Source organism: Pimephales promelas, chromosome 3, assembly GCF_988280905.1.
Source record: "Pimephales promelas chromosome 3, fPimPro1.hap1.1, whole genome shotgun sequence".
In the NCBI taxonomy this organism is placed as follows: Eukaryota; Metazoa; Chordata; class Actinopteri; order Cypriniformes; family Leuciscidae; genus Pimephales; species Pimephales promelas.
The window spans coordinates 37,316,316-37,328,406 of NC_142771.1; the positions used below are offsets into that span (position 1 = coordinate 37,316,316).

Sequence of the window (12,091 nt, forward strand, 5' to 3'; positions counted from 1 at the left end):
TCGTTTCCACGTTGATTCAATGTCAGTTTGCTGTCTGGGATGTGCGTTGGATATTTACGCTGTGACAAGGTGTCACTGTTGCCTCAAAGCTTCAGCACTGCCAATCTGAGCTCGATTGCAGATGTCTGAGTTAAAACACGCCCCCCTCATTAGCATATGGAGAAATAAATGTGGATACCTTTGCATAGCTTGTTTCGCAAGGTAACTGTTGCACTCTATTTGAAGGCTACTATTGGATAATTGAAGGCAAATGTTGTATTATGGAACTATGGGTTACTTTAAAGAAGAGCTTACAACCTACTGGCTATTTTTTGCACTAAGAACAAATTGTGCAGTTAAATTAAGAACAGAGTTAGTTACCATTGAAGTCCTCTAGTGTGGACTTTATGTTTCAATTGCAATTGCAACCCTACCATTGAATCTGGTCAAATAAGATTATGGTGAAAATGACAGACAAAAAAAAGGACAAAATAGCTAACTTCATTTAATAGAAAATGTTAACAAATTAGAACAAAGACAGGCTTGGTACTGAACAACCATATCGGTGTTATGTTTATCTAATCAAAAACATCACTATAGCATTAACATAAGTAAAGGCCTGTTCATAGCAAGAACTAAAACTATAATAACTATCTTGGCATCCACAACAGAGGACGATAACCGTTTACTGCAGTTATGTCTGAAAGTGATTCCAGCAATTTCGCTTCTCTGCGTCGTTAGTTGTGACGTGGACTTGGTGTGGACATAATTTTAAACGTTATAGTTATAGTCCTTGGTGTGAACAGGCCTTAAATGCAATTCTAAAACTGGTTAAATGTTAAAACGGCCTTCAGTTAAACAAAATCCATTAATTACATCTTGGTTAATTGGGAGACAGAACATGAACGTAACATCCGAATGGCACACGAGAACCGTGTAGAAATATTCCACATCAGATATACGTCATCTCAAATTATGTGCAAAGGGGAAATGCCACTGGGTTAACTTTCATTAGTTTAGCTGCTAGCATTAGCATTAGCATTATCCAACATTTGAATAAAAATATACATATATGCTTTGGTACAACAAACAGGTTTGCTTCCCAATCAAATATACCTTTAGTGTACAATATACATATTTTGATAAAGTTTAAATACTATTTGGACTAATATAAGTTTAAAAAATAGTTCATGGTAACTTAAACCTGAATTGCTTGCTGTACATTGACTACACAAGGCAGTGTTACTGTTTTCATTTCAACGTGTTCCCTTTAAAACCACACTATCATACAAAAATAAATGTCAGTCATGTGTTTTAACCTGCAAATCTTCCAATTTCATTAAATAAAAAGGAAGATACAAGCACCAAAAAATGCCATGGAAATGGATAAAAGTCACCTGTGCTCCAGTTACAAAACCATTTTGAAATGTAGTTATATTAAAGGAACAGTTCACTCAAAAAAAAAAAAGAAAGAAAAAAATCTGTATTTTTGTATTGATGGCATGTTACTGTATGGAAAGGCAGCGTAAAATGTATTCAAAACGTTATGCTATTGTGCCAATACAGGTTTGAATCAGCATCAGGGCGAGTAAATGAAGACAGAATTGTCACTTTTTGGGTGAACTGTCCCTTTAAAATTTCTAGAAATGTTTTGATTTGAATCAGTGTAGTGTTTTGAAATGTATATTGCTTTAGGAATGACTCTCCTTAGCATTTCTTTTATCTGGGTCCATCATATAAAGCCCATTGGGGTCACACTTAATCAAGTCCATGTTTCAGCCCCAAAAACAACAACAAATGACAGGACAAAATGAAAAACACAAAAACATATATATGCTGATTGATTAGAAAATGAGATATAAACAAACAACTACAAATGACACTTAGACTGACATTAGTCATGAGACTGGTCCAAAAATGTCTGTGTGGTCTTTGCAAATGGAGGTTCCCACTTTTGTGTTCAAGAGTTTTTCTCTTCCCTCCATCTGAAATATAAGGCAGAAGAACCCATGCTTCTATACGTAGATCTCTACCCTCCTGAGCCAGCACAAAAAAACTCAAACGGCAAAATCCAGGACAATTTTTAATCCAGCATAGCATCCAACTGATCAGCAAGGTCATCAAACATGTTCCCAATGTCATCCAGAATGTTCCCTGTAGACTTCACTATGTGAGAAGTGCTAAAAGAGACGCAACATAATGTTTAATTAGGAGTGGTAAATTTAAAAAACATGTTTCATCCCCCATCATATTTGTGTGAAAGCTGGTGGAAAGTGTCTCTCACCCCATATTGTTGCTCTCAAGAGTGAGTTTTCTCTCCACAGCTTTTAGTGCTTCCTCAAGGGATGAGCTGGTCTTCTCCAGCCTCTGATGCTTCAGTGTTGACCCTTGACCATTTTCCACCAGAGCCTGGGGCCCTCCTGATGTCACACTGCGACCCGTGTTCTCTGCTGAGGGGGAGTACAGCACTGGAGACTGGGGTGCTGCAAAGGCAACACTCTGTACAACACTGAGAGTGACACTGGAGCCGGCAACTGCAGACAGAACAAGAATCACAGAATAAATGCAAAACTTATGCCTGGTTCAGATTACACCATTTTTTTTTTTTTGGTAACACGATTACACGATTTTGACTCCTAAAATCTTGTCGTGTCATGGACAAGAAACTTGTCAGACTACACGTTGCTTCCTGACCAGTCATCGCATGCCGTCTTTAACGACGCGCTTGATGTCATCGAGAAGGCCAAAATAGTAGCGAGTGACTTCCGGAAACGAACGTAAACAAACAATGGATGAAGCGGTGAGTGTTGTATTGGCTGTCCTTGTGTTCAGAAAAAAGTAAAAAAAAAAAAAGAAAACCCGACAATGGACACGTTCCTGGATTGCTCGAAGGGCTGTCAATCCTCCAAAGAGAACTTGAGGTAAAATTTAGTTTTCTTCTATATTTTTACTTTTTGTTTTAACATTAGCACCATGGTCTCTCTTTCGTTTCGCCATTTTTGAAAGTTGTGTACGGAAAAGCTTCTGTGCTCCTATTGGTCAACCTCATACATGTGACGGAACCGTCGTGGACGACCGTTAAAAAAATTAAACATGCTAGTCTTTTTGTCGAGATGTCGTGAAGCATCGCAGACGCGACGTAGGTTGTCGCCCACAATGACACACTATACGAGATGATACGATCGAATCCTGCGCCGTTGTCATTTACGAATCCCCACGACACCCTACGTCAAACGGATCGTGCCAAAATCCGGCTAAAATCGTGGACCGGGCATTAAAGTATTTAGCGGCCAATTCAGAAGCTGCATCCCTCGAAGGCTGCATTTGAAGCCTGAATGTGTCACAGAAGGGCGATGAAGGCTGTCCCAATTCAAAGGCTCCTTCGAATGTTGTGAACCCTGTTTTGTTTTCAGACTAGTCCAGTACAAACTTTATAGCCGCTAAGCAACAAAAGCATAGGCTTCCTCAAATCTGGGGCAGGAGGGCTACTGCCCTGCAGAGTTTAGCTCAATTCCCGATCAAACTCACCTAAATGTGACTCTGAAGACCTTTTATTAGCATGTTTAGGTGTCCCTGATTAGGGTTCGAACTAAACTCTGCAAGGTAGGAACCCTGGGCTGGACCGTCCCATTAAACAATGCTCGGTTCGACCTTCGTGGACTTTGAAGTCTGTGTCCTTCGAAGGATGCAGCCTCTGAATTGGGGCAGAGCTTCTGTCACGGACTTCAGGGAACACTAATAAATCAAACCATTTAGATGGACCTATTTGCTAAATCTACCGAACAAATAAGGAATCTAAAATATGAGGTTTGAGGTCAATGAATTTTAGAAAGTTATCAACACTTCCCAAGTAACAGCGATATCGAGCTAGCTGACTTTATTTGTACAGTACCTGTTACAGGAGCAGGATGAGGTTTAGAGGTGTGCCGTGTTGGATTCAGGGGGCTGGGAGGTTTAGGGGCAAGAGGTGGAGGTGCTTTCACTGGTTTGGCTGGAAGATCGACACATGGCAGACTCATATCTGTTTCAGAAATGCGGAGCTTCACTGTGTCCTGAGTCTCTAAAACCGGTGTGCCATCTGCACTGCTGTCGGACGCTGTGTTTGGCTGCTCTTTCTCCTTTGGCTTCTGCCGTCTCTTCACTGTGTCTGACTCTTTCAAGTTGAACTCTGGGACTTCAGGGGTTTTGGCTGGTTTGGCTTTCTCTGGAGACTCTGAAGTGCTCTCCACCTTGAGTGGCCCGCCAACTTTGGGCCTCTGTTTGATGGTGAGGTTGCCTTCCTCCGCAAAGGGGATGCACTCACTGGAGCTGTTCTGGGGCGAGGATGAGCTCTCCAGGCCAGAATCCTTCTTCCCGTCATCTTCCTCTGAGTCAGACTTTGTTGCTCTATCAGTATCTACTTTGGCTGCTACCTGGCTGGATTCACTCTGACTTAGAGGTCTGCGCTTGGACTCTTCACTAGAGACAGAGACAGCTGTCGTGGTTTCCTGAAGGAGCTCCACCGTAGGCACAGGTAGGACTGTTTCTAATGCAGCTGTGATGCTCTTTACACTCCCAGGTCTGCCGCTCTCGACTCCCCCAGAAGCTGGCGCTGGAGTGTCCGAGACTGTTTCGACACTAGTGCTGCTGCTGCTGACGGAGCTAAGGCGCTTAGGTGGCGGCGGAGGAGGTCCTTTACGCCGAGCCCTAATGGCGAAAGAGTGGCTTCGGCCGACAGACTGCTCAGGGGCGGACTGAAGACGTGCCAGCTGGCCCCGGGTAAGCTTGCGGCTCAGTGTGGCATATGAAGGCATGGCTATGCTGGCTAGCTGAGCTGCTTCATCATCATCCTCTTCATCTGGTTCACCATCCGACAAAGCATATCGGGACAGGCTCTGTGTGCGCTTCTTGGGCACACCAGGAGAGCGGCGGTCGAGCGTGGCACTGTTATATAGTGCACGAGGATAATTGAGGGTTTTATGAGCAGGAGAACCTTGCGGAGAAGGAGCAGAGCCCAGTTTGGGTTTGGCAGGCACCGCTGGGTATTTAAAGCCTGCAGAAGCACTGGACGGCAGCTGCTGCGGTAGCTGAGGACGTGGGACCTGGTCACGGCCTTCTGGAATGTTGCGCTCTTTACCAGGACTGCTGTCTGGGCTCGATAAACTCTCTCGGGACCGGGTGTAAGGGGTCGCTCCTGAAGTGGAGGAGGGAGTGCTGGGGGGCTCCTGAGATCGGCCGGAGCCTCGAGAGCGCGTGTCAATGCTCTCCTGACTGGAGGACATGCCTACTGCATTCTTGATGGCCAGTCCTTCCTGACAGCCACTGTACTGAGAGGACATGGCACTCTGTAGCTCAGTGCTCAGCTCACTGTCCTGGAAAGTCATCATCTTGGGCGTGTGGGGTGAGGGCAGGTCGATACTCTCAGGGGGCGGCTCGATAGTGACCAGGTCCAGGGCAGCAGGGGTTTTGCGCCGCAGAGTTCCATGCCCTGATTCTGCCTGCAGAAGAGCCTTATGAACATCACACAACTTCTTCACCGCAAGCATCATCTTCTTCTGATGGCCTGTTAGAAACACACATTTACTGTAGATGTCACACATGAACTTAACGCAACAGGATAACTCACACTATGTCCTTAGCAGGCATGAAACAACAACTTTTTCTCTTAATCCAAATCAAATGGCGGTTTTCCACTACACAGTACCAGCTCGACTCGGCTCGGCTCGCCTCTCAAGATGGTTCTTACTGAGGAACATGAAATCCACGGGGAGGAGTCGAATCCAGATCCAACTCCTCCCTCCTTACATACACCTAAACCTAGCCAACTCCACCCCCTGATCCCTAAACCCAAGCCTAATCCCTAACCCCACCCCTATAATCCTACCCATCTCCACCCCTTGGATCTTGATCCGACTCCTCCCCGTGGATCTCATGTACTGCACCTCTCCTTTTTTTGGTTTTCCACTGTGTAAAAGTTGTACCTGTACTTGCTTTCGGGTACTTTTTTTTGTACCACCTCCGGCGAGGTTCTGAGTGAGCTAATGCGATACTAAAATGTCATGTGAAACCAATGCTGACTGCTGATTGGTCAGAGAGAATCGTCACCATTCACTGCGTCATCATTACACGTGCCAGATGGACTATCCAGAATAACCCCCCTATTTTTAAATAGTTTGGCCAGAGATAGTTACTAAACTAACTACTATTATTATGGCAACTCAAAGAATACGCCGTGGTCAAACGAGGAGGTGAAGACTTCCCTTTGTTTGGTGGCTGAAGAGAGGATCCAGCGAGAGCTTCATGGGGCAACAAGGAACGAAAGGCGTCGCTATGACGACCGGATACTATTTGTGGTACTGTCTGCAATGGAAAACGGAGCGAAAAGCGAGCTGAGTCGAGACGAGCCGAGCCGAGGCAAGTCGAGTTGAGTCGAGCTGGTACTGGTAATGGAAAAGCGCCAAAAGGTGAGAATGCTGTGTGACCCTATACAATCTCAGGGCATATTTGATGCTGGATCATCAGTCATATGAAACTGTATCAATCGGATTAAAATGTGTACGGGTCAACAAATCATGTTGCTGCAGGAATACAAACTAGAAATTTTGATTTGAAAATGACCTAGTGAAGGTATCAGGAAAAGCTATCTAGCAGCTAAGACTGGTATGTATATATATATATACACACACACACACACACACACACAATTTTAACATATGTGAAGGTTAATTTACTAACAGGGTTCACACACTTTTTGACCCATGTATTTTCAGCTATTTTTAATGGACTTTTTAATCGTTTATGACCATGGGATAATGGTTTTTAAACAATTTAGATCAGTTTAGATCTGTGTTTAAGCTAAGCTCACCTAGTTTGGTGATGCCAATCTCCTGTAAATCTTCCCACGTGAGATCTCGGACAATGTTTATCGAGTCATAGCCGTTCTCCGAGAGCTTCTTATGATACTGAGGTAGGCCTATGGCACTCAGCCACTCTCCAAGATCCTGCTAAGAGAAGAGATTTGACTGTGAGAACTGAAGACAACGCCATAGACACATGTATGCATTCAAGCTATACGGTGACTTACTGGTATGTACTCTGGGAGCCATTCTGGAATGCTGAGGTTGCCGATCTCCAGGGAAATCTTCTTACGGTGGCCTGGTTTAGTCACACCAATAGCCGTGAGATCCTGAAAAATAGGCGCAATACTCAATCAACACCAACCCAATGCGACTGAACAGCGAATGTCTTCGAAGCAACCTCGTACCTCTGGGGTCATTCTGCTGATTGTAGGGACATCATAGCCCGCGTTGAGGAAGTTTGTAGTGTACTGCTCCAACTGAAACTCACTCAGCCACTGATATATAGCCTCTGCGTCCTGACAGTGATAAAGACATGAAGGCAGGAGAGACTTTTAAAAAGGAGAAACTTTTCATCGCTAAGTCTGCTGTGTACAAAGCCAATTGCAGAGCAAGCAGTAGCTCCACTGGTAATTTGAGTTGTGCACTGCAATGGTGTTTTCTGACCTTTCCCTCCAGCAGCTGATGAGGACGCACAAACTGTTGAGAGAAACCCTGCTCTCCTGGCCTCTGTGTGGGCAGCACAGGTCTGCGAGGAACTCCTTCAAAAACAACACACATGCTCACAATAATATATACACACAGATTTACCAAACAGCATCTTGGAAAATTTTTAAATGTTTTTTAGAGTTACCAAATAACAGTACATAAATAACATAAAATTACCAAATAACAGTAATAATAGTAAGAATGCGAATGTCTGTGATTGCCTACATTGAATTAAGGTGCATACCACGCCGTAATTACAGTAATTACAAGACCTCTACTCTGCACTTACTTGCAGAACTCGTATTACAACTACTAAGTTGGGAATTTTCGGAGAGCTCCTACTTGTATCATGTGACCTCTGTACCACCTGATAGTGTTGCCATAGAAATGCATAATTACCAGTCAAATTAAATGTTGTCATTTTGAAATTACAGTAATTACGACATGGTGTAATGCAGAATTATACCAATGCTACTCATGTGTTTTTGACCAACCTGAGCTACAAAGGAGTGGTTTGGTTTGTGCACCAATGTTTCGCATGCATTCATTTAATTTAGACCCGTGTGAATATGGCCAAGTGTCCAAATACTGTCACTTGCCTTGTCTGGTCTTAGCCACTTGAAAGACTGTCCCATGTCTTAAAAGTGCACTGCCCTAAATGCACACTAAACTCACATCATCTCGAATACCGCTAGGCTAAGCGTATACCATCATGCATTATTTCGTATACCATCATGCATATAGGACAAGGTAAACGTAAGCTGTATACAGATGCACACAGTAAACATGTCACAGCTCATTACCTGTGGATGCGTCAGGATGTTTGTTTTGGTCTGGCTGTAGTAAATCCACAGCAGGGGGCGCCGCCTGCGTAAAATGAGAGAAAATGTAAAAAAAAAAAAAAAACCTATCCCTAAAAAACCCTAAACCCTATGTGCTATCAAACACATATAAACAACAAGCATTGAAATTAAAAGTGTTTATTAACAGAAAATAACAGGAATTATAATTACTCTAATGACAGAGCTGTAGTGCTTTCATAGCCAGTGGCAATATTTACTTTTAGATTTCCCAAAATGTTTAACCAATGAATTTCCACAAACTTTTCAACCATTTGGATGTCCGGTATGAAAGTACAAGGCTGGTCACTGGCTAATTTGTGCCATTTTTAATTAAGCATATAAGAGTTGACTTTTCATGTTCATTATGCTGTGAAGAAGAATCATTCACAGGCTTCCAAAACCTTTCAAAGTGGGAATTTAACAAAACAGTTGCATTTTTGGAGCTGTGATGTGCCGAATTATTTCATTATAGTTATGTGTACTAAGAAAAAATAACCTGATTCTTTGTACTGGAAAAAAACATTTTACCTGCTAAAATAGCCACATTTTGAGCCTGGGTTCTCCCAAGGTTTTTTTCCCATTAGGTCACTTAATGGAGTTTTAGGACACCATTGGGTCACCTGATGGAGTTTTAGGACACCATTGGGTCACCTGATGGAGTTTTAGGACACCATTGGGTCACCTGATGGAGTTTTAGGACACCATTGGGTCACTTGAAGGAGTTTTAGGACACCATTGGATCACTTGATGGAGTTTTAGGACACCATTGGGTCACTTGATGGAGTTTTAGGACACCATTGGGTCACTTGATGGAGTTTTAGGACACCATTGGGTCACTTGATGGAGTTTTAGGACACCATTGGGTCACCTGATGGAGTTTTAGGACACCATCGGGTCACTTGAAGGAGTTTTAGGACACCATTGGATCACTTGATGGAGTTTTAGGACACCATTGGGTCACTTGAAGGAGTTTTAGGACACCATTGGATCACTTGATGGTGTTTTGGGACACCATTGGGTCACCTGATGGAGTTTTAGGACACCATCGGGTCACTTGAAGGAGTTTTAGGACACCATTGGATCACTTGATGGAGTTTTAGGACACCATCGGGTCACTTGAAGGAGTTTGACACCATTGGATCACTTGATGGAGTTTTAGGACACCATTGGGTCACTTGATGGAGTTTTAGGACACCATTGGGTCACTTGAAGGAGTTTAAGGACACCATTGGGTCACTTGATGGAGTTTAAGGACCCCATTGGGTGACCTGATGGAGTTTTAGGACACCACTGGGTCACCTGATGGAGTTTTAGGACACCATTGGGTCACCTGATGGAGTTTTAGGACACCATTGGGTCACTTGATGGAGTTTTAGGACACCATTGGGTCACTTTATGGAGTTTTAGGACACCATTGGGTCATCTGATGAAGTTTTAGGACACCACTGGGTCACCTGATGGAGTTTAAGGACACCATTGGGTCATTTGATGGAGTTTTAGGACACCATTGGGTCACCTGATGGAGTTTTAGGACACCATTGGGTCATCTGATGAAGTTTTAGGACACCACTGGGTCACCTGATGGAGTTTTAGGACACTATTGGGTCACTTGATGGAGTTTTAGGACACCATTGGGTCACCTGATGGAGTCTTAGGACACCATTGGGTCACCTGATGGAGTTTTAGGACACCATTGGGTCACTTCATAGAGTTTTAGGACACAATTGGGTCACTTCATGGAGATTTTCGGTTCTTTGCCACTACCAAACGGGGATGTTTTTCCACTAAGAAACGAACATTGTTATTATGTTTTGATTGATACTGTGAAGCTGCTTTGATGCAATCTATATTGTGAAAAGCACTATATAAATAGACTTGACTTAGCACTTTGAGATGATCACCAAAATGTTACATTTTTATTTGCTCAATCACATTTCATTATTTCATTTCACAAATTTAATTATCACTCACTACTACCTCTAATAGCAACTGTCCTTAGATCAGTCCTTATGACTCAATACTCTTAGGCTGAATCCGAAGTCGCCCCCTAAACCCTCAATCCCTATTCCCTACATTAGTCCACCAATACAGTTCACTTGAAAAGCGAATTTGGATGGTCGATAACCATTGTGGAATTGAACGAGTGCACTCGATAACGTCCACTATGGTTTCAGACACCACTACAATTGGATGTCCCCTAGAACAAATCCCTATATGAGGATATAGGGAGCGATTTCGGATTCAGCCTTAGGGTTGTCTTTCTCTCAAAGCATCATGGGTGGTTACCTTGCTGGTGTCAGGGTTGGTGACGTTTTGGTGTTGCTGTGGTCCGTTGGGGGTGCTGTTGCTTTCTGTGCTCTGGCCACTGCCTGCGCTACGAGTGCTACCCACACTGCCAGTGCTGCCCACACTGTTCCTGTCCCCCGCTGGGAAAACGAGAGAGAGAATGAGAGAGAGAGAGAGAGAGAGAGAGAGAGAGGAGTTAGTCCAATGAGTAACTGCAATCTTAACACGCCATGGCATCACAGCGGCCGACTGCACTGCCATGCCGCAGTGCCACTCCACAGCCGTGAGGACACCGTACCCACTGTATTTCTACTTAAGCAGCAGGCAGGGTGGGGTGGGGGAGCAGGGAAAAGCCACAGGCATGTGGTGATGGGGTTTAAAGACGACGGCACACAACCTACAGTCTGCTACGGGAGCGGGAGTACTCTAACAGGGAATTGGCAACTGGACACACCAGCTGGGTTTGTGTGGTGTCCGACAGGCCAGCCAATCAGGGAGGGGGTGGCAGCCAGTAGGGGGCGCAGGGGAGGAGCGTTTCAGCAAAAGGGGAGTGCAGCGGTTCTTACCAGCGCAGGAGTTCCGCAAAACCCACACGTCCTCCATGCTGGGGCTTATGTGCTGGGACAGACCGCCGGGAGGCCCACCTAGCGGACACAAACACTTTTTTTGGGCCACTGGCCTCAGTCTAGTGGGGGAGGGTCATGTAGGGTGTGCATCCCAAATCAGGGCCTTCGGATGAGTGTGTGCCACTGTATAGTGTTTATATGCAAAGATAGATTATATCGGTCGTCTAGAAGAACCACGGGGTCCAAAACCAGAACACTTACTGGCTATACATATGTGACACTGGACAACAAAACCAGTCACAAGGGTCTTACCAAAAACAACAAGGGTTTTAAATTGAGATGTATACATAACATGGAAGCTGAATAAGCTTTCCATTGATGTATGGTTTGTTGGGTTAGGACAATTTTTCTGCAATATCTGCAATCTGAGGGTGATTTTTTATATATATTTACGATTACGGTAGGAAATGTCAAAATATCATCATGGAACATGATCTTTACTTAATATCCTACTGATTTTTTGGCATAAACGAAAAATCTATAATTTTAACACAATGTATTATTGGCTATTGCCGCAAATATATCCGTGCGACTTGTGGCTGGTTTTTTGGCCCATGGTCACATGTGCAGTGCAATGTTAGACGCATTTTGATACACCATATTTATTGCTGTAGATATTTTTGTGTTGCTTTTAGTAGGGCAGGACTTTCTCCCATTTATAAGCGAGAGCAATGGGAGATACAAGATGTGTGGGCAACACCGCAGCCTGCATGATAAATGTAGCATTCAAGGGTTTGTGTATATCAGCCATTTCACAGCTTAGCATGTGGCTCGTCCAATCACTATCTGCTTTAGTTGTGCTGTTTTAAGCCTT

General features: G+C 43.9%; 1 protein-coding gene across 4 annotated transcripts in view; it reads right to left on the minus strand.

Annotated features, from left to right (window-relative positions):
- Positions 1-468: 468 nt before the first annotated feature.
- caskin2b (CASK interacting protein 2b) overlaps positions 469-12,091 on the minus strand; it is a 91,800-nt gene continuing 80,177 nt past the window's right edge. For 2 of the 4 annotated variants that reach the window (XM_089128841.1, XM_089128840.1), the window contains 9 exons: positions 10,652-10,791; positions 8,327-8,390; positions 7,482-7,576; positions 7,223-7,333; positions 7,043-7,144; positions 6,824-6,962; positions 3,872-5,521; positions 2,264-2,513; positions 469-2,159 (listed from right to left, as the gene is read on the minus strand). In XM_089128841.1, the coding sequence (XP_088984967.1) occupies positions 2,063-2,159; positions 2,264-2,513; positions 3,872-5,521; positions 6,824-6,962; positions 7,043-7,144; positions 7,223-7,333; positions 7,482-7,576; positions 8,327-8,390; positions 10,652-10,791 (2,648 nt within the window). In that variant the 3' untranslated portion in view covers positions 469-2,062. Of the gene's footprint in view, positions 2,160-2,263; positions 2,514-3,871; positions 5,522-6,823; positions 6,963-7,042; positions 7,145-7,222; positions 7,334-7,481; positions 7,577-8,326; positions 8,391-10,651; positions 10,792-11,217; positions 11,296-12,091 lie in introns of all 4 variants that reach the window. The other 2 variants (XM_089128839.1, XM_089128838.1) reach the window with 2 other exon arrangements.